The sequence below is a fragment of the Schistocerca piceifrons genome, chromosome 3, assembly GCF_021461385.2.
Source record: "Schistocerca piceifrons isolate TAMUIC-IGC-003096 chromosome 3, iqSchPice1.1, whole genome shotgun sequence".
Lineage (NCBI taxonomy): Eukaryota > Metazoa > Arthropoda > Insecta > Orthoptera > Acrididae > Schistocerca > Schistocerca piceifrons.
The window spans coordinates 830260386-830286459 of NC_060140.1; the positions used below are offsets into that span (position 1 = coordinate 830260386).

Genomic DNA, 26074 nt, shown 5'->3' on the forward strand with positions numbered 1-26074 from the left:
GAACCTGGGCTTAGGCACACAGTCGTTTAATACCCAGCTCCGTTCCTGTGTCTAGGGAGTGTTGTAAGTCTCGAGTGCTGAAGGATAGCTGTTTTTAGTACTACATACCTACCCTCTTTCCTCCCAAGCGTGTTACAACGTTTTTCCGTGGAGGCACTGACCATCTTGTCTCACAGTGGATAAATTTGTTAACAGTTATGGTATTACCTCTGAAAATGAACAGTTTACTTACCTTTTCCCGTCTGTCTCCTTTTCTCTTGACTGCCTCTTACATGTAAGCTGCGCGGGGTAGCCGCGCGGTCTCAGGCGTCTTTCCAAGGTCCGCGTGGCTCCCCCCGTCGCAGGTGCGAGTCCCTCCTCATGCATCGGTGTGTGTGTTGTCCTTAACGTAAGATAGTTTAAGCTAAATTAAGTGGTATGTAAGCCTAGCGACCGATGACCTCAGCAGTTTTCCCCATAGGAACTTACCATATACACTACTGCCCATTAAAATTGCTACACCACGAAGATAACGTGCTACAGACGCGAAATTTAACCGGGAGGAAGACAATGCTGTAATATACACATGATTAGCTTTTCAGAGCATTCACACAAGGTTGGCGCCGGTGGCGACACCTACAACGTGCTGACACGAGGAAAGTTTCCAACCGATTTCTCATACACAAACAGCAGTTGACCGCCGTTGCCTGGTGAAACGTTGTTGTGATGCCTCGTGTAAGGAGGAGAAATGCGTACCATCACGTTTCCGACTTTGATAAAGGTCGGATTGTAGCCTATCGCGATTGCGGTTTATCGTATCGCGACATTGCTGCTCGCGTTGGTCAAGATCCAGTGACTGTATGAAACGTCCCCTTTGAACAATTATACACTACTGTCCTTAAACTGACACACAATATTTTTAGCGCAACGCAATCTGACTTTCAAAAATCCCTACAAAAGAATGGCCCTGACTAACATTAAACTATACCTTTCAGAAATCACTTACCTCACAAAAATCTTCATTACTCGAACTACTGCAATACAGCGAGCGCCACTACTGCCAGCTAAATAAAAGATTCAAACTACGGAAGGCACTAACTACTGATAGGGATAGTTAGCAAATGAAAGATATTAATAGAGAACAAACAATGTATTTACCTTAATAGTCATAATATATATAGCAGTTCATGACAAATTACAAAACTCCTCCATCTCTCTCCCCACATCCACCACTGCTGGCGGCTCACCTCCAACTGCGCAACGCTACGCGCTGTTCACAGCCAGCTGCCTAACACTACAATGGTGAGTATTACAACAATGCAAAGCAGCCACAGACTGCACACAGCACAGCCAGCGATTTTCATACAGAGGTGGCGTTACCAATAAAAAAAACCTAAACAGCCTACTTACAACTGTTAGCAGACTATGGATTCGGTGGGTTCAGGAGGGTAATACGAAACGCCGTGCTGGATTCCAACGGCCTCGTATAACTAGCAGTCCAGATTACAGGCATCTCATCAGCATGGCTGTAACGGGTCGTGCAGCCACGTCTCGATCCCTGAGTCAACAGATGGGGACGTTTGCAAGACAACAACCATCTGCACGAACAGTTCGACGACGTTTGCAGCAGCATCGACTATCAGCTCGGAGACCATGGCTGCGGTTGACCCTTGACGCTGCATCACAGACAGGAGCGCCTGCGATGGTGTACTCTACAACGAACCTGGGTGCACGAATGTCAAAACGTCATGTTTTCGGGTGAATCCAGGTTCTGTTTACAGCATCATGATGGTCGCATCCTTGTTTGGCGGCATCGCGGTGAACGCACATTGGAAGCGTGTATTCGTCATCGCCATACTGGCGTATCACCCGGCGTGATGGTATGGGGTGACATTGGTTACACGTCTTGGTCACCTCTTGTTCGCATTGACGGCACTTTGAACAGTGGACGTTACATTTCAGATTTGTTATGACCCGTGTCTCTACCCTTCATTCGATCCCTGCGAAACCCTACATCTCAGCAGGATAACGCACGACCGCAAATTGCAGGTCCTCTACGGCCCTTTCTGGATACAGAAAATGTTCAACTGCTACCCCGCCCAGTACATTTTCCAGATGGCTCACCAACTGAAAACGTCTGGTCAATGGTGGCCGAGCAACTGGCTCGTCACAATACGCCAATCACTACTCTTGATGAACTGTGGTGTCGTGTTGAAGCTGCATGGGCAGCTGTACCTGTACACGCCATCCAAGCTCTGTTTGACTCAATGCCCAGGCGTATCTAGGCCGCTATTACGGCCTGGCCCAGTATGCCCGAGCGGTTCTAGGCGCTTCAGTCTGGAACCACGCGACCGCTACGGTCGCAGGTTCGAATCCTGCCTCGGGCATGGATGTATGTGATGTCCTTAGGTTACGTAGGTTTAAGTAGTTGTAAGTTCTAGGGGACTGATGACCTCAGATGTTAAGTCCATAGTTCTCAGAGCTATTTTCTTTTCGTTATTACGGCCAGATGTGGTTGTTCTGAGTACTGATTTCTCAGGATCTATGCACCCAAATTGCTTGAAACTGTAATCACATGTCAGTTCTAGTATAAAACATTTGTCCAATGAATACCCGTTTATCATCTACATTTCTTCTTGGTGTAGCAATTTTAATGGGCAGTAGCGTATTTCCAATACGTTACGTTAATTTATCTAGCTTGTTCTTAAGTTTTCCGGAGCAATGTACATCACCACACGAATGACTTCCAATGTCGCCACAATAAAATATCCGAGGGATTAAGGTCAGGAGAACAAGCTGAGCTGGCCAATGTACTAAACCTCCAAGACCAATCCATTGAGCGTTAAACGTCTGTGTGAGGTGTTCTCGGACACCAAATTGAGCACCTCCTTCAGCAATGGATCACAAATACAGGTCGTGTGTAGGAGTAAGCAGATTACATTATAAATTTTGTTGTCTCTCAGCTATAGAATAATGTGTTCTTATTTGTTTACTCATTTGTTTGCTGCATCCTGTCGGTCGTTCGCAACCGCAAAGGGCGTGCAGCAGAAGAGAAGTGTTTCACAGTAGCGAAGATGAACAAGTGATAATAGCTCTTAATATGTGCATTTTAGAGCCTGTGTGTATTCGACATTTAGGCCTTATTTTGGTCCATACAATTTCGTCTCAAAATATGCAGTACTTTTTTCAGTATCCTGTACACATATGGATCTTGTAAAGTAAAACACAAATTTGTGTCTGATGCGAAAGAGAAATATTCTGTTAACAAAGTCATGTATAATTCCTCCAATTGTACAGACAATTTATACCTTGGTTAAAATATTATATTAAAATTTGTCTTGTCTTAGCATAATCTTTCAAAATATGAACAGAATAAATTGACTGCATGGTATCGCTTTCCTTGGCTGAAATTGACAGCTCACACAATCATTCTTGGGAAAAGTGTTGATGTAAGGTACCGGTACGTCTTTATCAACTTAACTTTTAAAAGAACTTCTTGCAGTTATAGCTATGGATATAGGTGAAGTCAAGAGGATTCGGAAATTGCAGAACTTTTGCGAAAAAAGCCAAAGAAAAATGGCACCAAGACAAAAATTTCATTATTTAGGTTCTTTTCGTTGGTGTCACTTTCTTCACCACCATTTAACACAGTTTCAAGAGCCATGGCTCTAGCTTTTAGTTTTCCACAATCCCACACATGTAGATAATGAGTATTGCATACTTACTACGACTGTCCATAAACTCAGATCTATCTTTTTGTGGGAAAATGGCAGTACCGACAATAGGGTAGAAAGAATTTACCTTAAAGGAGCATTCTCATTCACCTGCATCACAAGGTTCATCGTTAGACAGGTAAATTGTCTCCCGACTCTCCCTGCCGAACAGACATCCCTTCCAACAATGTTGTTTTCCGGCATGCATGCTTTGCAGGCGAGCCTCTCAACAGCACAATCCTCAGCAGCTGTTAGCAGAGGTCGCCTACTTTGCCACACCCACCACGGACACCAACCACAGATTACGATGATATCATCCGGCCGGAAGAGCTAACGGGCGAGGAGCTTTTTATCTCAGACAGCGGTATCCCATGTAGCAGTCCCCACAGTGTTACAAACTGTGGCCCGAGGTCGCAGAGGCAGTTGCGGTTCTACTCCGAATCGAGTTGCAGTCGCAGTTACGAAGTTACCATCAAGTGCGTGGACTACTGAGAGACGCCATAGTAGTAAACAGACCTGTTATTGAAACCATCACAGCCATAGTGCTGCAAAACAGATCAGACTTAGCCACTAGAGGATATTTACCACTGGAAGTGATAACTCGGCATGGACTAAGCTATTGTCTGTGTTGAATAACTGTTTACCAGAATTCACGTGAAGGAACTTTGTGAGTGATAATAAGTAAGAATTCTTGTACTAGGATTAATTTACTTGTGTAGCAGTTCCAGAACGCTACATTGATGCAGTCGTTAATAGTGACGCAGCTCAACAGTAGTAGAGAGCACGTCACAACAATCCTTTATTCTCCTGGAACGAATTTTATTTTATTTTTCAAAACCTGAATGAGGTTTGCAAAAAAGTATTTGTGCATTCATCATCACACTCTTAATCCGCTCTTCTAATACCTCGTTCTTCGAAAAAGTTCCAATATTGTCATCTCTGTCCAGAGCACGCTATCGGTTTATTCGGTTTACAGTAAATCTTAAAGAACTTTGCAGACCTGGTAGAACCTAAGCATAATTTCATACCAGAGCACTGGATAATAAATAAATCTGAAGTTTTGTAGCTTTCATTCAGTACTTTCGCAATTATCTCGAAAACAGTTCATTCGTGGACCCATGTATTTTGGAACTTTTTTGTTCGTATTAGGTCCTATCGTGTACTTCCACGAATGTCAGGTTTTCACTACACCTACTACACGAATTTTGCGCTTGCTTGCTTGATTTTATGAACAGACAGTGTCTACGGCCATAGGCAACAGTTTCTGTTTATCTATCTCACTGACGAAGTGTTTTCGTGCCTGCAAACAGCATTATGGAATTTGTGAACATACACGCTTATCTCTATGTGTTTGGAGTTTACGAGCAATACAACAAAGCCAAAGAGCTGATAGTACCTATTTCATGCCTTAAAAACAGCACCTTATGATGACCTGGTCTTCAGCGACTTTCCACATTTCATGTGGTTTTATACTCACATACGGTGTACTACACCGCAATAAACGGCATGTTAAGTGCATCTACTACGTTTACGAGACCTTGAGGCGTAGCGTAGCGCCTTCGCATCACTCCTGTCACTTGTTAGGACGATATCGTAATAGGCATGAGTCATCGACAGATGTCATCAGCTGACATGGACCTGAGTTACAGAGCTGCACGTAGTTGTACTAGTAGGCGGCAGAGGTCAGCAGTTGACGGATAGTGCTAGCAGTCGTAGTCAAAACAATGTTGCAAAGTTATGTTTGATTAATATTTAATGTATTTGCATAATTATAATTGTTTTATATGTGTAGTAATTAGCAGTGTGAGTGTTGTATGAGTGAAGAAGAACAGAAGTAAATGAAAAATTGTTTTGTTTATTCACGAAGTACCAGTTAAACTATACAGGGGATTTACTATAATTAAATGTGCAGTCAGTTTATGGTACTAATAAATCGTGAGTAGAACACAAATTAATCGGTAATTTCGGAAGGAGTAATTTTATGTTTGATACTTTTCTAAATTTATTTATTTAGCAATTGCCATAGAAAATCGCGTGTTAGCGCGGGATGATACTGCAACCTGATTTGCTGTTTGTGATATCAGCCAATCAGAAATTTACAGGCTCGCGCCAATCTATACTGGAAACAAAGCCTTTGGTGTGATCTAAGCAAGTCGGGGCTGAGGGTTCAAACTAGTAACATCTCATTGGAAGCAGCTCCGACGAAAGTACTGTAAAATCGCGGAAAAATGCTAATTACGAGTTCGCGAAGTAGTACAAAGCGTATTTAAGTGAACGGTTTGGTGGAAGTCGTGTGGAATTTCGGACGGAATATCAAAATTATTGCTTTTGACTGTTAGTTAAAACCGCGTAGCGTGTTGTGCGATTTAAGACTGGAACAGATACTACGTGTAGATCAGAGTGCACAACATTTGAGCGAGCATTTTCATAACTAAACGATATAGTGAACTCTATTAACTTCGGTAACGGGTGTAAATACCATAAACCGGCTACGTGTGTGATTGTGGTGTGCGTGGGAGCTTTACATTGTGTAGACACTTAGTACGGACTTGGCAGTATTAACTGTCATCTTTATCGTAAAAATACACCTGAAAATTTACATTGCCAAGTTAAAACTTTTATTTCAGTACGAGCCACATCCCGTTTACCGGACAATTCTATGTATTTTGCGACCTGCAATAGACAGTAGTGGTCTAGTACACTCCTGGAAATGGAAAAAAGAACACATTGACACCGGTGTGTCAGACCCACCATACTTGCTCCTGACACTGCGAGAGGGCTGTACAAGCAATGATCACACGCACGGCACAGCGGACACACCAGGAACCGTGGTGTTGGCCGTCGAATGGCGCTAGCTGCGCAGCATTTGTGCACCGCCGCCGTCAGTGTCAGCCAGTTTGCCGTGGCATACGGAGCTCCATCGCAGTCTTTAACACTGGTAGCATGCCGCGACAGCGTGGACGTGAACCGTATGTGCAGTTGACGGACTTTGAGCGAGGGCGTATAGTGGGCATGCGGGAGGCCGGGTGGACGTACCGTCGAATTGCTCAACACGTGGGGCGTGAGGTCTCCACAGTACATCGATGTTGTCGCCAGTGGTCGGCGGAAGGCGCACGTGCCCGTCGACCTGGGACCGGACCGCAGCGACGCACGGATGCACGCCAAGACCGTAGGATCCTACGCAGTGCCGTAGGGGACCGCACCGCCACTTCCCAGCAAATTAGGGACACTGTTGCTCCTGGGGTATCGGCGAGGACCATTCGCAACCGTCTCCATGAAGCTAGGCTACGGTCCCGCACACCGTTAGGCCGTCTTCCGCTCACGCCCCAACATCGTGCAGCCCGCCTCCGGTGGTGTCGCGACAGGCGTGAATGGAGGGACGAATGGAGACGTGTCGTCTTCAGCGATGAGAGTCGCTTCTGCCTTGGTGCCAATGATGGTCGTATGCGTGTTTGGCGACGTGCAGGTGAGCGCCACAATCAGGACTGCATACGACCGAGGCACACAGGGCCAACACCCGGCTTCATGGTGTGGGGAGCGATCTCCTACACTGGCCGTACACCACTGGTGATCGTCGAGGGGACACTGAATAGTGCACGGTACATCCAAACCGTCATCGAACCCATCGTTCTACCATTCCTAGACCGGCAAGGGAACTTGCTGTTCCAACAGGACAATGCACGTCCGCATGTATCCCGTGCCACCCAACGTGCTCTAGAAGGTGTAAGCCAACTACCCTGGCCAGCAAGATCTCCGGATCTGTCCCCCATCGAGCATGTTTGGGACTGGATGAAGCGTCGTCTCACGCGGTCTGCACGTCCAGCACGAACGCTGGTCCAACTGAGGCCCCAGGTGGGAATGGCATGGCAAGCCGTTCCACAGGACTACATCCAGCATCTCTACGATCGTCTCCTTGGGAGAATAGCAGCCTGCATTGCTGCGAAAGGTGGATATACACTGTACTAGTGCCGACATTGTGCATGCTCTGTTGCCTGTGTCTATGTGCCTATGGTTCTGTCAGTGTGATCATGTGATGTATCTGACCCCAGGAATGTGTCAATAAAGTTTCCCCTTCCTGGGACAATGAATTCACGGTGTTCTTATTTCAATTTCCAGGAGTGTATTTTCTACTACAGCTTTTAGCTAGACAAATGAACATTGTTGGACATTGGCAGGGCGGTAAAAAGAAACGTGCAGCGCCGCAACCTGTTCAAAAAATTCCGGAATTTTGTCCACAAAATTCTTCTACTCTTACCTTTTACCTATTGTGCATGGTCTCTTTCGAATTACTCTCCTCCACAATTGATACACCGCTCCCAGTGCAGTTTCCACTTCCAGGAGCAGTCTTGGTGCGCCTTTTGCTGTATCACCTGAAGTGCCGTCTGCGAATTTTATCTCCCTTTTCATTGCAAATCTTGTTCCTCCAACGTCTCGATATCAGAACCGTAGACTCACGTCTCATCAGCACTAAAATTCTCTTAAGGAAAATCTGGTTCTCATTTGCATGATCCAAAAGCTTTTCACAGATTGCTGCTTTCTGGTCTTCACTCATGATCCGTGGGACCAACGTAGCGGAACACGATGCATTCCAAGACGCTGTGTCAGGATATCATGGCATGATCCAACTGAAGTGTTAAATTCTCCTGCAGTATTCGATTGACACGCAAAATGTCGTCGACATTCTTTGACGTGAGCATCATCGATAGACGTCGAAGGGCGTCCCGAACGAGGGTCATCTTTAATTTCCGTTCGGACATTTTTAAACCGTGTGAACCATTCGTAATACCTTAATGCTTAATCACTCATCACCGTAGGCTTCCTGCATCATTTGATGTGTCTCTGTAATGTTTTTCTTGAGTTTCAAGCAAAATTTAACGCAAAAGCGTTGCTCCTCTAACTCTGTCATCTCGAAATTCACAAACTGTGCGACGCAACGCTCTACTCAGTACATCACTGAACAATAACTAACAGACAAACAACAATGAAACTTCCGGCTGTTATACATTAAACACAGGAACGTGCAGGGATGCCAACCACATTTCGCTCGAACTCGCCATTGGCATGAAATTACGAATGTTCCTGAATGTTTTAAACAGACCTCGTATATCAATATTTCCTCCTTCATAGAAACCAATGACGACGCCTTCGACAAACATATCTGATTCATTTATTTCAAGCTGTGATTTAAATTGTGGAGCACATTACGTTCTCAAATTTGTATTCCACTCTGTACAGTTCAACAGCTCAAGTAGTTCGATGAAACTTGAACCATACACAGAAATAAATGCTACAGTATACTACAGAATTAACTGACAGAAATGCGCAGTGACACGAATAGAAATGAGTTTCGTTCAAAGACAATAATTACACTGAATTCAACGCGATTTACGATGGTCCTCTGCGTGATGTCATCCGACGAACGAGGTCTCTTGGCGAAGTTGTTGTCTCACAATGGAACCACATTTAAAGACAGTCGGCTGACGCAGCAACGTATGAGGGGCATCGCCGTGGAGACACCCTCAAGAGCTTCCATGCACAGCCACTGCTGGAGGAGTACTTACGTCAAAACGTAGTGCCACTCAGCACCACTCCGCAATCATGAACTGTATGTTATTTCTCAGTGGGGTATTTCTGTTGGTAAGCCATATCTCGCGTACTACTTAATTAATATTAATGACTGGGACATCATTTTCGAGTCCTCGTTCACCGCTAATGATGAAAGATACACAAATACAGGGGATAGGCAAAATAATGTGAACAGTAATGGGATGGTTGTGTTTGACGTGTCTTGCTGGACTGTGTGTGTTCAGTATGGACTAGGCAGTGGTGCAGGTTGTTTATGGGTAGTGCACACTTCGTATTTGCATTCAGAGGCCGAGGTCATGTCCAAAGAAAGACCTAAAAGAGTTCCAAAGAGGGCAAATTGTGGGGGCCCAGTTAGCTAGAGCATCAGTAACGAAGACAGCCAACTTATTCAATGTTTCAAGAGCAACTGTTTCTACAGTCATGACAGACATCATCGTGTAAACGTAATAGTGGGTGCAAATCAAAACTAAATGACAGAGATCGTCACACGCTAACACGAATTATGTCAAAACAACACAAAGCTATGGCGGCTAAAGTGACTGCAAAGCTCAATAGTCATCTTCGAGACCCCGCACCTGTCGACACTGTCCGCCGAGAACTCCATGAAGCGAATATTCATGGACGAGCTGCTATACCCAATCTATTAGTGACGACAACCAACGCAAAGAAGCCTAAATCATGGTGTCAGGAACATAAACCCTGGACAGTTGATCAGTGGAAACACGTCATATGGTCCGACGAGTCAACGTTTCGGTCAACATCGGGCCGAGCCAACGTCTGGCGAACGCCATAAGAAGCCTACAATCATGATTGCTTGATTCCGACGGTTAAACATCGAGGTGGAACTGTGACGGCGTCGGCAGCCATATCATGGTATTCTGCTGGTTCCATCATTACTCTCAAAGGCCGTGTTACAGCCAACGATTATCTGAACACTTTAGGTGATCAGGTGCACCCCATGATTCAAATGTTGTTCCCCAACAATGGTGCCATATTTCAGGACGATAATGCACCCATTCACACATCCAGGACAGTACAATCGTGGTATGAGGAGCGTGTAACTGAACCGCAGCGCCTTCCCTGGCCAGCACAGTCTCCGGACTTGAACATTATCGAACCGTTGTGGGCAGTATTGGAGATCAGACTCCGAAGCAGATTTCTACCTCCCTCGTCGCTACAGGAGTTAGAAGAGGTTCTGATCGAATGGTGGCATAACATTCCACTGGAGACTATACAATCATTATATGCTAGTATTCCACGATGAATCACAACTGTACTACTGGCAAACTGGGGTCAAACCCCTTATAAACCATTCCCAATTAAATACAGGTGTTCACGTTATTTTGTCTATCGCCTGAAGTTTAAATTTATTGTTTTAGTTAAAAAAAATTATTTTGAAAACAATTTTATAAAAAAGCAATGTAGGCTGTGCCGTCTATTGACAATCTGTTTAACTAACATGCACGAGAGCTGTTGCAGTTGTTTTGATACTTTACGCAAGCGCAGTCTATGATGCTGTTTCGGCCGCAGGCGTCTATGTAAACAATTTAGAAGGAGGTGTCTATGGACAATCTAATTTTACTACTATGCACAACAGCGGTTGTTTACTTTCTCTAAGCAAGCGTCGTGTACTGCGCGAATAAACTGAATTGTATCAACGTTCATGGTCACTGGTAAGTATGGTTTACTTTCGTAACTTGGTTTATAACTTATTTAACTTTTAATTCATTACCTTACAGTGTTTGGAATGTTATGTTACACTTTTCCTAATTTCAATACCATTAATATGCATCACGAGCGAAGGTAAAACAAACTTTTGTTGCTGGGAATATTTGTTTCTTATTAATTTATTTTAACAAGTAGTTAATTACAAAAAAAATCGAAAACTGTCAAATCTCCGCTGACTTTTTTCATCTGCGTTTCAGATCCCCGCGATGTCACGGGACACAATGTGCAGACTCCAACGCGAGGGCGTGCCATACCACTGGAACGCGTTAAAGGCCGCAGAAGAAGGTGTGCCAGACACAGTGACGAACAAAGACAACTTCGACTTCAGCAAGGTAAAGAGGCCCACCGAGGTTGCAGACAAGGCCGCTTCAAAGCTCAACGGCAACAATTAGTGCAAGACGAAGACTCTGTGTCACCAACTTACCTACTTCGCCCCCATCAAAACACAGGGTGATCAAAAAGTCAGTATATATTAGAAAACTTAATAAATCACGGAATAATGTAGATAGAGAGGTACAAATTGACACACATGCTTGGAATGGCATGCGGTTTCATTAGAACCAAAAAAATACAAAAGTTCAAAAAATGTCCGACAAATGGCGCTTCATCTGATCAGAATAGCAATAATTAGCATAACAAAGTAACACAAAGCAAAGATGATGTTCTTTACAGAAAATGCTCAATATGTCCACCATCATTCCTCATCAATAGCTGTAGTCGAGGAATAATGTTGTGAACAGCACTGTAAAGCATCTCCAGAGTTATGGTGAGGCATTGGCGTCGGATGTTGTCTTCCAGCATCCCTAGAGATGTAGGTCGATCGCGATACACTTGCGATTTCAGGTAACCCCAAAGCCAATAATCGCAAGGACTGAGGTCTGTCGACCTGGGAGGCCAAGCATGATGAAAGTGGCGGCTGAGCACACGATCATCACCAAACGACGCGCGCAAGAGATCTCTCACGCGTCTAGCAATATGGGGTGGAGCGCCTGGTTCTGCTAAAACCCCATGCCATTACAAGCATGTATGTCAATTTTTACCTCTCTATCTACATTATTCCGTGGTTTATTAAGTTTTCAAATTTATACTGACTTTTTGATCACCCGGTACCAGTGCAAGAAGGCAACTACATAAACTACCAAAACCATATTGTTCTGATCGTCTGTTCCTTAAAGGCAATGAAGTGGAAACACACTGTGTTGGTAATGTAGACCAGATGTGAGAATATTGCCCTGCGACGTTAACTGCAGCGTAATTCAGTGACAATTCAGCTAGCATGTGTTGCCACAAGGGAAAAGTTAACATAGAGAAGAGATTCAATACCCCATAGAACAGAACACTGGCTATACTAAGAACTACCTAGAAAATACGAGGGTTGTCCAGAAAGTAGGTTCCGATCGGTCGCGAATTGGAAACCACTGGGAAAATCCGGTAAAGCTTTGCACAGATGTGTTGGGCAGTGTCTCTAGTATGCCCGTCGATCGTGTCGCATCACTCTTTTCAGTTTTGAGTGAACAGTGAGCACGTAAAGATGCGAAGGGAATAGCGTCTCCCGCCAAGTAAGAGGGCCTGGTTAGAGATTTCGCCTGTGTCATGCAGCCCATATAACACAACTGTCGAGCAGTTCCTTCTTCATGCCAATGTTCGGTCGCACACTGCAGAGGCAATGAAGGCGCTCCTGCAGCGTTTTGGAGCGGCGACTGCGTAGAAAAGTAGGTAGAAGGTGTACCTAACTGTTCCAAATAAAACGTTTCTGGTTTTCGCTGTGGTTTCCAATCCGCGACCGATTGCAACTTACGTTCTGGCCAACCCTCGTATTAGACAGTTTATCAGTGCTCTGGCATTTGCTTCGGTTCAGCTTAACTCGGTTGATATTCCTAGCAGTGACCCATATTGTTTTAAAATAAATGGGCAGGTGTATCCTATGGTAGGGAGTTTCAACCTCCTGCAGGAGTTGCACCAACTGGTCCCTTAATTATAAATTTTGATTCTGCATTACATCACATAGAGAATAAAACCAATATACCGTGTTGCAGGACATAATGGTTTGCTGCAAGCAATGCATAATACAGATAATCCTTATGCATGGTTGTTTAAATACGAGGGCTATCCACAAAGTACATTACGTTTTGAAATTAAAAATAAATAAAGCATTGGAAATTTTTTTATTATATACGGATGAAAGCCACACTTAAATACTACTTTTCTACGTAGTTGCCACTTAAATTAAGGCACTTATCGTAGCGATGGACGAGCTTGGAAATTCCTTCGTCGTAAAATTCGGCCGCCTGCGCCTTCAACCACGTGGTTACCTCTTCTTGAAGCTCTGCGTCATCATCAAAACGCTGCATAGCCAACCACTTCTACATTGCTGAGGATAAGTGGAAGTCGCTCGGTGCCAGGTCGGGACTGTACGGCGGATGAGGAAACAACTTCCACTTAAAAGATTCGAGAACTTCACGAGTGGCATTTGCCATGTGGGCCCGGGTGTTGTCGTGAATCAGCAAGATCTTTGAGCCCAACTTTCCCCTGCGCTTGTTTTGTATTGCTCTTCTGAGGTTGTGCAGAGTTTGGCAATACCTTTGAGAGTTTATTGTAGCGCCTCTTTCCAGGAAATCCACAAAAATCACACCTTTTCTGTCCCAAAAGACAGTCGCCATCACCTTCCTTGCCGTCATTGTCTGCATGTATTTCTTGGGTTTTTGGGGGGAACTTGTGTGCCCCCACTGCATTGACTGCAATTTTGCCTCGAGCTCACATGCTTAACCCATGTTTCGTCACCAGTAACGATGCGATCGAGTAATGAGTCGCCATCTTTCTTGTAAGCGTCCAAAAACGTTAACGCTGCAGCCATTCGCTGATTTTTGTGAATCTCTGTCAAGATTTTTGGTATCCATCTTGCACAAAACTTGTGGTAACCAAGCTTTTCGGTAATGATTTCGTGCAACAAACTTCGTGAAATTTGTGGAAAACTCATAGAGAGTTCCGTTATTGTGAAATTACGGTTTTCACGGACCGCGGCATCGACTTTTTCGACAAGTTCAGCAGTCACTATGCTGGGTCTTCCACTTCGCTCTTCGTCGTGAACGTTAGTTCGGCCGTTTTTAAATTTTATGACCCATTGACGCACTCCACCTTCAGTGATTATGTTGTCCCCATACACTTCACAAAGCTGCCGATAGATTTTTATCGGTGTACAGTTTTTTGCAGTCAGAAACCTTATTACAGCACGCACTTCACACCTTGCGGCATTTTAAGTTAACGCTGACATTTCAAACTGCCACAGTAACTCAACGTAGTATAGCACGAACCTCTCACTAGCACGGCAGGATGCCGACTGAGCGGCGGAATGCCATGACACCAAGATGGCCGCGCTAGCCCCGCCCCTAACGGACACAAACGAAAACGTAATGTACGTTGTGGATAGCCCTCGTACATAAGAGATGCAGCTCACAATATACTGATTTTCATATATAATACCTTCTGTGCTACCACATGGTGGCACAGACGTAAACTTCTAGTTGCGTGGAAGGGCTAGCTGTGCACATCATGAACTGTGCACGTTGTTTATCAAATCCGTATGTATTTGGCCTGTAAGGCAGTTACTTACGCCACGCGAGTTGCGCATGTGCAAAAGTTCCCTAAACGTGCACAACTGAAGGTATACTCGCCACCCTGATGCCAAGCTTCATGGAGTCTAGAGGAGCAGTAGTGTGGCAGATTTAAGTGCTGTATCTTTCAGATTTCAGCATCTATGTTACGTTTAACAGCGTTCAAAGAGAAAAAACACCAATAAATCCGCAAGATGTCGAACCTTAGGGTGTTCACAGCTCTTGTGTTCTTACACAGCAGCCGCCACTGTCTTTGTAGCATGTTTTGTAAACCAACTGTGTACATGACGATTTGCATGTATGTGATGTTATGTATAATGGGGGAAGACGAATACCTGTAAGCAGACAAATAAAAAGAACCATTTCTAACATTAACCTTTAAAAACATTCAAAGACTGATTTTGTATGATTTCCCGATTTTGGCCTAACCGTAAAAAAACCCAAGAGAGACAGAAAATCACACATGCAAACAACACCAAACTTATTCATGTAAACATATGCACTTGAAAATGAGAATAAATCCTCGAAGCGCGCTGTGCTAAGCATCAAAGTATAAGTAACTGGCGCAGTTTTCGTTATTTAAATCATCAGTGACACAGCTGCAGACTTTCCTGAATCATCTAATCTGATGAACGAAATTAAATCCACGATTTTACTGCATGTGAGTGGCAGCCTGTCCTCATATTTTGTGAGCTGAATTCATGAGCTGTAATGAATGACACATTAAGTAAAGGAAAATTCAGCATCACAAAACACAGTTTCCCTTCACATTATTAACGAGTTGAGTATATAATCTTCTTGCCTTTAAAAACCTTTATTTGCAACAGATTGGATTAGAAAGTATTGTTGGTTCCTGAAAATTTGAAAAACAAATTGATAATTTTGCTGCATAATGAATCCTTCAGAGTGTTTATCAAACCCTGAATCAGTTACACTGAATGTTGTGTGAGTTTTGCACTCAGTATTATTAGAGAGCCCAGACTCGGACGTAATCAACCTGGAGGGAAGAAGCACCCCCTTCTTCGAGATTCCACGTGGGCAGCCACCTGTCACGCCCGTTCCAGAAGTCCGTAAGAGCCTGGAAATAAACAAACAAAGCTCAAATACAGTGCACAGAATCGAACAGTGTAATTTACTTAGTTACTAAGTACGAGATAAAATTAAAAATCACCAATAGAGTGACTATAAACGAGATTTATGCACAGTTCTATCAAAAATGAAGGTCAAAAACGATGTACATGCTAAAACGAGAAAAAAAATTATAAAAAAATTGTGAAATTAAGTCCAGGTTCTCATTCAAAATGGTCTTGCAGACTAAACGTAAGTAATTTTTGTCAAAAGTGGCCAATACATAATTTTTTGTGAGCCTATTTGGATTAGCCGTATTGAATTTTGAAAATCCAACTTGAGATTTGTGTTCAACGACATCAAAAATATACAATAATTTGTGGTTTTTATGAAAATTGAACTAATAATACACATAGAAGTTTTTCCTAAAATTTATACAGGTTTTTCTCGAGAAAAGAGTTTTCAAAACTGCTTGCAGTATTAAATAAAAAGTGTTCTACCTATTAAATTCTACCTTTGACTACTGAAAAGCAAACGCTTTTCTTGGGAGCTCATACTAATAATATATGAAATTTGTTAATAGTAACTATTTTCTGCGAAGCCATAAGGAATCAAAGAAATCCTCAAAAATCGAACTCAAAGTTCGAGTTAGCACCACATCGTTAAATTTAAGGTCATCTCATTGTAGTTAGTTATAAACTCACGTAACCTTAACATAATATCGACTCATGTTTCCCATTTTTGATTTCAGATAACTCCTGACGAGCTAAATTGCTCATAGTCTGCTTACTTAAAACTTGCAGGCCCTTGATCAAACCATAATTATGGGCGCCATATTGCTTTTTTTGTATTGAAAATCTAAAATGAAGTTCAAAGTATGATCAATCATAATTCTAAAACAGATCCTCTGTAAGTCTTTTCATTGTCTCAAAAAACAAATTCCAAACTTTGCCTATTTTTTACTCATTTGAATGAGAACCTGGACTTACGCTCCTAGCGCGTTTGGAAAGGAAACAAAAAGTGAGGTTGGCCACTTTGCAACACGTACTTCTTTCTCACCAATACCATCCCTTGTAAGTTTTTTTTCTCCTTTTAAATCTTTCGTCTTCTATTATAATTGTTGTGCGTGTTATACCCACAACATGTTAGAATGAGCATAGGAATACAGACTGCGAAGTTTGGTTAAAATCAGTTTCAGTAACTTTTTTATGCTAAAGAAAAATTAACTGCCAATTTTTTTCTTCCATCTATGTTTATTTCAGTGTTGTTAGATTGGCACAGAGACGAGAAAAAGGAATATAAGACAAAAAAAATTCAATAACCTTGAAACAGATGATTCATATTAATCGATCTCTTTATACATTTTCTTTTATTTTTTGTGCCAGACAACAAAACACTCAATATGGAGTCCCACATTGCATACAGAACACTGCTTCCTCACATTTTTCTTGCAAATTGCATATTTTCTTTGTTTCCCCAGTGTTGCGCGTTCGATCACATGTCAGTTTCCAGAAGTCCTGAATTCAATTGGAATACGTGAAAGGGACGGTTTTGGGTATGATGGGTGTCCTGCCCTTTTCGGATCAGAAGCAACAGAAGATTGAAGAAGATATTCCCTTGCCACCATCCTCCAGAATTGAAGCAGTGGAATATTTTCATTCGAGAGGCAATAGATGACGTACGTGTGACCAACGCTAGATCTAATGCATTGGTGAAAATGATAAGTACCATTTCTTACCTTCAATTCTCGCACGATATTTCTACACATTCCTGTCCAGTTTGCCCACACCTCCCATATGACTGTTATATTCTGAAATCATTCTTGGCTGTGGAACTTGCAGAGCTTTGTTGTCAGCTCTGCTCCATCCCTTTACTTGGCTTACTGGACGCACTGTCTCATGGTTTAACAAGAGCTTTACACGGTTTCCACATTCCTGCCATTATCTCCGTATTCCTGTCAATCTATAGTCGTATGCTCCATTTCTTCTTCATACTGTTCTCAGGTTCTATTGGACAGTTATTCATTCGGTTCATAAAGGCAGTTCCAGTTGCCTGTACTCTCATTTCTGAGAGCTCTTTCATCAAACGGAAGCTCGTGAAAAATTTATGAAAATGTATTTTGTGAAGTTCAAGAGTCTGCAGAAATGAAATCATATTCAACGCAACTGATCTGTCAAGTCCCAGAACTGATACATCACTTGTATCCTTCGATTTTTCTTCATAGAGTGACATATGGTAACAGAAGCCGCTTTGAGACCAGCACGTGGCCCACTGTTTGAATCCGTGCCTCACTGGTTTCCCGCGAATGAACTGTTTCAGGTAATGGTGTCCATAATATCGTACCATTTGCTCATAAAACCTCAGACTGTTGGAAAAAACTTGAAATGTCATGAAATTATTATTCAGTAAATCTAACAACGGACGAATTTTAAAAAGTTTATCCCTTTTGTCAGGTGGGATTCTGTTCAGATGTGTGTTATCATTGAAATGGAGGTAGCGTTTTATTCCAGATATCTGTTGCTACTCATGCACTGTCGTACACATCTTATATTAAAGTCTTCACCTTCATTCCAGTATAGCATTTCCTGTGGAAGAGCATTATATCCAGTGAAGAGTAGTATACCTATGAACTTTTTTAGGCCTCCATTGTATAACTCATAGATCGGATTATTGTTCTGCGTAGCATATCGTATACTTTCATTGACAATCAATTTCAATAATAGTTCATCAAAAATTTCTTCAAAGCACTCAACAGCAGATTTTCCTTTTAGTGCTGCTATCAAACTAGATTTTCGCTGTTCAATTTCTGCAGTTTCAGGATAGGTTTAGGAGTAAGTCGTAACTTATGTTGTCCAATTAGAAGTGATAATAGCTTTCACTTCTTTCTTTCGTTGGCCTTCATGTTCCTCAATTTCCTTTTCTCCACTGATATGAATTTCCAAGGAACCTGGCACATCAGATGTGTTTTCAAATATATATTCGTCGATATCTTCACAGTCAGACATCTCATCTACACGATTTGGAGGGAACTCGACAACGTCAATGGTCTCATTCACATCACTATGATCACCAAAATAAGCCATGAAGTACGGGTCATTAACAATTCCTTCAATTCCCATTATAGGAAGTGCTTCATAACGACTCATTGTGTCCAAGGAGCAAATAAAAGCAAAATAAAGTTTTACGTTGAAACTGCCATGAGCCCCAAATGGGGATCGAAGGCCAGACACGTGTCATGCAGAAATGAAATAGGTCTTTGAAATAAATGATCGATAAACATCTTCTCAAACCATTACAGAACATGACTGTACACAGATATTGGAAGTTATTTACATAATCATATAACTTACACTGTTTCGAAAACGTGCAACTCTTGTAACGCTGAAAAATGTAGCTTCTTCACAGAAATAAAAGTGTACAACTCACTCGTTTAACAACAACTGACGAAACTTCAATGCAAGCACTCGACATAGGTGTAGACAACAATGCGAAATGGTAGCATGCGCTGCCAGCATTATTAGAATTGCAAAATTTCCGTTACAAAGACATATCCCCAAATGGGGATCATGGCACTTAATGGATTAATATATGACCAAATTTACAAGAGACAGAACTGGCAGTACACAAACAGGTCAGAGCACTATTTGCGGAAGCAACGACAAAAACATTCCACATTTAAAGAACGTGAAATCCCCTAGATTGACGGTGTTTTACACAAGCTCGAAATGATGCGTGGACTTCAATGCAAGATGCTTTAAATAGTTTCCATAACGAAAATCTGTCTCTAAATCTGCCAGAAAATCCAAAGAGATTCCGGTCCTATAGAAAGTACACCAGTGGCAAGGTACAAGTAGTACTTTCACTGCGTAACAGCGATGGTAATTTTGTCTATGACAGTGACACTAAAGCGGAATTACTTGCTTCATCAAAGAAGAAGAAGCAAATATCCCAGAGTGCGAATGAAGAACAGCTGCCAACATAAGCAACTTAGAAGTAGAAGTGACTTCATTCACTTAATAAAGGCAAGTCTTCTGGTCCACATTGCAAACCATCTAGGTTCCTTTTAGAGTGTGCTGATGTAGTAGCTCCATACTTATCGATCATATACAACCGCTTGCTCGACAAAAGGTCCATACCTAAGGACTGGAACGTTGCGCGGGTCAAACAATTACGAGAGGTAGGAAATAGAAGTAATCTGCTGAATTTCAGGCTCATATCACTGACATCGAGTCGCAGTGTTCTCTTGGAACATATACTGCGTTTGAACATTATGAACTACCTCAAAGAAAACGATCTACTGGCATACAGTCAGCACGGATTCAGAAAGTATCTTTCTTCAGAAACACAACTGGCTCTTTATTCACACGAACTAATGAGTGCTTGAGAGTATTTGACACTGAGAGCGCTTTGTGATTTGTAATAATCTTAATACGTCATTTCCAGCCTTTACAAAACATATTCTCGCTGACTTCCCCTGCAAAATTATGAAAGGAAAAAAGCTACATTTTCACTGTTCGTACTATGAAACTACCGCATAAGGCGTGAAATTGTAATTTATTATTTTCTTATTAGTAATTCTAATCGTACCACATTTTTCAGGCAGTACCCACATATACCACTGAATGAACCGCGAAATTACGTCATTGTATGAGATATGACGTCATAAACTTTGAGATGCTCGAGAAACTAGGTTTTGCTTAAAATGGAGTACAAATTACCCAGACTACACTCACCCTGTGTTCCATAATGAGTCCACTTAGCGTCTTCCAGCAATCTTTAAACGTAATTTCAAACCTTTCCTAAACTTTTCCTCGCTTACATTGTTTCGTCAAATACTCATTTAATATATTAACTCATTTGTAAAGTAATCAGAGGTCTGAAGCTATTTTATACATGAGAGTTCGATTCTTTACAAGATCTCAGGTTTACATCTGTGTAAATAACATCTGCTTATTATCAACATCTAGGTGACTTCTCGGCAATTCACAATTAAGTTCCTGGCAGTGGATTCATCGAACCACCTTCAAGCTATTCCTCTACCATGCCACTCTCGAACAGATCATTGGAGAAACGAACACTTAAATCTTTCTGTGTTGACTCTGATTCCTCTTACTGTATTACAATGATCATTTCTCCCCATGCAGGCGGGCACCAACAAAATATTTTCGCTTTGGAGGAGCAAGTTGGTGATAGAAATTTTATGGGAAGGTCCCGCTGCAGCGAAAAACACTTTTTTTTATAACTGCTACCTCAATTCGCGTATCATAATAGTGGCATTCTCTCCGATATTTCTCGATAGTAACTTCTTTGCACTTAATCTATACCGTCCGTCAATCCTGTATCATGCGGATCCCACACTACGCAGCAATACTTCAGCAGAGGACGGACCAGTAGTGAAGGCAGTCTCTTTAGCAGACTTATTGTGTCTTGTAACTGTTTTGCCATTAAATCGTAGTCTTTTGTTTTCTTTTCCCACAATTTTATCTGTGTGACTGTTCCAGTTCAAGTTATTCGTAACTGTAGTCCCTACGTATTCAGCTGAATTTAGATTTGTCATTTATCGTGTAACCGAAATTTTGCGGATTCCTTTTGTGACACCCATTTTCTACCTATTTTGTATCTGTATCGATTTTCTATGTGCGTTTGTAGTGTTGCTTATGTAGAATGTTGTATCTGTTATGGAAATTCTTTGACAATGTATACATATTTTAATTATATGAAGTTTTGAACGATGTTGTTTAAATTATGCTTATGGATTTAAATAACTAATTGAATGATTGTTATATGATGTACTGTAAATGACTTGGTCCATAGTTAGGGAACGTAGGGTTGAATGTAGAAGATGCGGGGAAGCCCCGCAGCTAAGGAAGTAGCCTGGCAGAGTGGAAAAGATGTTGTTGTCGAGCAAGTGGAAACTCGTCCTTTGTGAAGGGTAACGAGTCTGGGCTGAGCAGTGCTGTGGTTCACGTCTCGTTAGCGGTAGCGGACCATTGTGGGTCATATTTTTGGAATTTTGAGGTCAGAAGAGCTTAAGGGCAATATTCATGAGCCTCGGATGCTGCATTTGGTGATGCCATTATCATGGCATGGTTTTGGCCCTATAAAAATATAATTCTGACGCCAAGAAGATCAGTGACAGGGCAGGGCCAACAGTACTGCCATGACTGCATCGTCATCATGTTATCAGTAACTGCAAATTAGGCCACCAGTGTTCCACTAAATCGTTTATATTTAGCACTCTGTAAATGAAATTGTAAAATACGTTCCTTAAGGATCCATCCTTGGTCCACTACTTTTCATTTTGTATGTCAATGATATGACCAAATCAGTATCTGATAATGTAGTCATGTATGCAGATGCCACTTCATTTGTTGTTACCAGTTCTACAACAGATGACTTGCAAGAGAAGGCTTCGCTAAATACGAAAAGTGGAAATAATTATTTCAGGGAAAACAATCTCATTATAAATGGAAACAAAACAACATAATGCAGATACATGCAAATAAAAAACACGCTTTGGGTAATATCACAGTCAGGCTTGGAGACCTAGAACTTGAGACAGACAGCTATAAATTTCTAGGTGTAACAGTGGCTATGTATATGACATGGGAACATCAAATAAATAACGTGCAGCCAAATAAGTTCAAGCATATTTCTGATGAGAAAAATATCAGAGTCAGTAAACAGATACACACTATAAACAATGTACTATGGACCAGTCCATTCACACCTCTCATATAGCATCCTGGCTTGGGGAAATGCTGCAAACGTGCACAAAGGATATTACGATTACAAAAGAGAGCCCTACGATGCTTCGCGAAAGTATCAACTAGAGAATCCTGCAGCAATAAATTCATGGAGCTCAAAATTTTAACAGTAGCATCACAAACAATTATCCACTTAAAAATTAACTGCACTGCATTGCTAAACAGAGAATATCATGAACATAATACAAGAATAAAAATTATTATAATATAGAAGACAGTCGGCTAAAATTAACAGACAAAGAACCTGTAAATGCTGGTCGCATACTGTACAACAGTTTACCACAATGTGTAAAGGTGATAGAGAGTATGTCTCTTTTTAAAATAAAATTAAAAAGACATCTGATCAATATTTGCCCTTACAGTGTTAATGAATATCTTGAGGTAAAAAATTAAATAGTGTGTCAGTATACATTTTTTATTATGTGCTTTAATGACATTTTCTGTGAAAATTCTATAAAATACATCCATGTGTACCATCTTTTTGTAATTAGCTATTTATATTTGAGATTTATGTACACATGAAGTGTCAAATATCGTTTTCTGAAATGATCTACGGCCGAGTAAAGAATAAAGAATTTATCTGCAAGGTTAGGTTACTATGTCGTAGTGTGAATAGATACAAGAAAAGAGTTTAGTGTTCTCAAGGAAGGTTAGGTTAGCCTTAACACTGCCTTCTGCTTTATTATATTGCTTGACACAAGAATGCCTAATTAGGCTGCTGACCGATATTAATATGTAATGCTATAACTTGCTGTTGCGCTGGAAGTACGTCTGTTCCCTGACCTACTTGTTTACTGTTACTTATACTCTGCTGGAGTGTTTCGGAAACGAATCCCAGTTTGATTGTTCTGTTTGGATTAGGTTATCTCACGGTCACTACTTCTTAAAAATTCCTCGTCGAGGTATAACGTTAGCATCGACTGTCGTTTAAGGCGACCTGTGTTACCGCTACACTTTCAGTACTCACGTAGATGACTTCTCACTTTTCATTATTTAGAGGGAATTGCCGCTTTTCGCACCATGCAGATATCTTATCTAAATCGTTTTGAAATTTGTTTTGATCATCTGATGACGGTAAATGACACCATTATCTCTAAACAATCTAAAGAGTGCTGCTCTAATTGACTCTTAAATCGTTTATATCAGTTAGGAACAACAGAGGGGCTGTAACACTTCCTTTGGGGAACGCCAGGTATCACTTTGGTTTTATTCGATGACTTCCCGTCAGTTATTTCGAACTGCGACCTTTCTGACATGAAATCACCAATTCAGTCGCACAACTGAGACTGTACTCCATATTCAGAAGCTGTGTGGCTACCCTTGGCTAAGTTCTTTTTTTTTCGAGGTAAATCATAATGTTCGAGCACAGTATATGTTCCAAAATCCTATTGCAAATCGACGTTAGTGATATGGGTCTGTAACTTAACGTATTGCTCCTATTTCCTTTCTTGCGTGTCACCTGTGCAACTTTCCAATCTTTGGTTACAGATCTACATCTAAATCTACATCCATACTCCGCAAGCCACCTGACGGTGTGTGGCGGAGGGTACTTTGAGTACCTCTATCGGTTCTCCCTTCTATTCCAGTCTCGTACTGTTCGTGGAAAGAAAGATTGTCGGTGTGCCTCTGTGTGGGCTCTAATCTCTCTGATTTTATCCTCATGGTCTCTTCGCGAGATATACATAGGAGGGAGCAATATACTGCTTGACTCCTCGGTGAAGGTATGTTCCCGAATCTTTCTACAAGCGAGCTACTGTATCAGCATACTCCGCCAGGAACCTGACCGGTGTACAATCTGGATGCGACGCCTGGCCTTTATTAATTGATTTAAGCTACTTGGCTATACCGAGTATATCTACGTCTAAGTTATATGTGTTAGAACTTGTTCTTGATTCGATTTATGGAATATTTACTTCGTCTTGTTTGGTGAAGGAATTTTGGCAAAATGTTTTCAGTAAGTCTGCTTTAGTAGTACCGTTATCAATGCAATTAACATTGCCATCACGCAGTGAAGGTACTGATTGTGTTTTGCCGCTGGTGCACTTATCATACAAGTAGAGCCCATTTGGATTTCCTGCAAGATTTCGAGACAGTATTTAAAAGCATCTCGCCTTGAGATACATGAACTTAGTAATTAGACGAACTCTTTCATACATTCAAAAATAATGTTCTCTGGAGGAAACAATGGGCGAGGTGACACAGTGATCAGCACCCTGGACTCGCATTCTGGAGGACAATGGTTCAAAACCCCCGTTCGACCATCCAGATTTAAGTTTTCCGTGATTACCCTAAATCGCTCCAAGCAAATACAGGGATGGTTCCTTTGAAAACTACCACGGCCGATTTCCTGTCCCCATATTTTCGAAGTCCGAGCTTGTGCTCTGTCACTATGACCTCGACGTCGACGGGATGGTAAACTCTAACCGTCCTTTTTCTTCTAGTGGAAACAGAATACTAATTAAAAAATTACATAAATTTCAGGCATCAGCGAAATGGACAGTTGCTGACGTTTCGCTCGTGGTAATCGTGGAGTGTTTGTTACCGCCTGGATGAGGGATAAAGAATTACTGTCTGCTACAAACTCACGTTTGTAAACCTTTACATGGTGGCTGTGACTTTTCGAAGCCAACATTTTCAAGTCATAAAAATAATGTCAGTGATCTGTATGTGCATAATGTTTGATGTAATGATAAAATCTTTCATCTCTGACATTAGCACACAAGGTTTCATGAATGTATGGCTTGCCATCTTCCACTGTTGGGAGAAATTTGCGCACTAGATAACCCTATTACAATGCACATTATTAAAAAATACGTCTTACCGTGGGTGACGTATTGATCCATGGTTTGTTTCCTCCAGCATTCAGTGCGTAGTCAGGGAAGTACCCGTTTGTTCCTCCAATAGCCAGGTTAATGATGATGTAGTACTGAAAACATTTTATACAACTGAGTATGTGCTATCATAAAAATGAAGGTCACAACTAAATGACTTAGAAATATAAATCTAAAATAGTTACCGTGCCACAAAACATTTATAAAAACCGTATTTTTATATGTGATTGGCTCGTATATTCGCCTATGCAAGTTGTGGAAATAATATATTATGGATGAATTTTATATTTATTACTGCTTCTATATATTTATGTTTGTTAATGTTCTTGAATATTCTCAGACCCTAATGAAATACTTCTGTTCATAAGTAATTCCAGTAATAAGATTAGACACGACAGCACATGTTTGTCTGATAAAAGAAGGACGTAAGTCTCTCGTATGCACGACGAAAAACGCAAAACCTACAAATGCAACGTATATGTGAAAACATTCCATCTTTTCTTTAGTGAAGTATAGTAATATCTTTGAATGAACGTAAGAAGTGTTAGAACAAATTTCAAAACTCTGCCATGATCTTGGTCTCAGCAAAGGAATCTGCAGCAATATGTGAACTTCTATATTTTCAGGGATCTTTCAGGCAGTTCCTCTTGATATAGTGTGAGACAGATTAGCAATATCTGTCGCCTAAATATCTTGTGTACTGCTTTCCTCGCAAGGAAACTATATTTTCTTCAGAATCTTTTCGCTCCTGTTTCTTTTTCAGCTCTGTTATTACCTGTTCGTGAAAGTAA

At 41.5% G+C, this 26074-nt stretch overlaps 1 protein-coding gene across 1 annotated transcript in view; it reads right to left on the reverse strand.

Annotated features, from left to right (window-relative positions):
• Positions 1–15476: 15476 nt before the first annotated feature.
• The window catches only part of LOC124789100 (beta-1,3-glucan-binding protein-like), a 119276-nt gene continuing 108678 nt past the window's right edge, over positions 15477–26074 (reverse strand). The window contains exons 6-7 of the mRNA XM_047256388.1: positions 25274–25378; positions 15477–15695 (exon numbers count right to left, since the gene is read on the reverse strand). Of these exons, the coding sequence (XP_047112344.1) occupies positions 15585–15695; positions 25274–25378 (216 nt within the window). The 3' untranslated portion in view covers positions 15477–15584. The remainder of the gene's footprint in view (positions 15696–25273; positions 25379–26074) is intronic.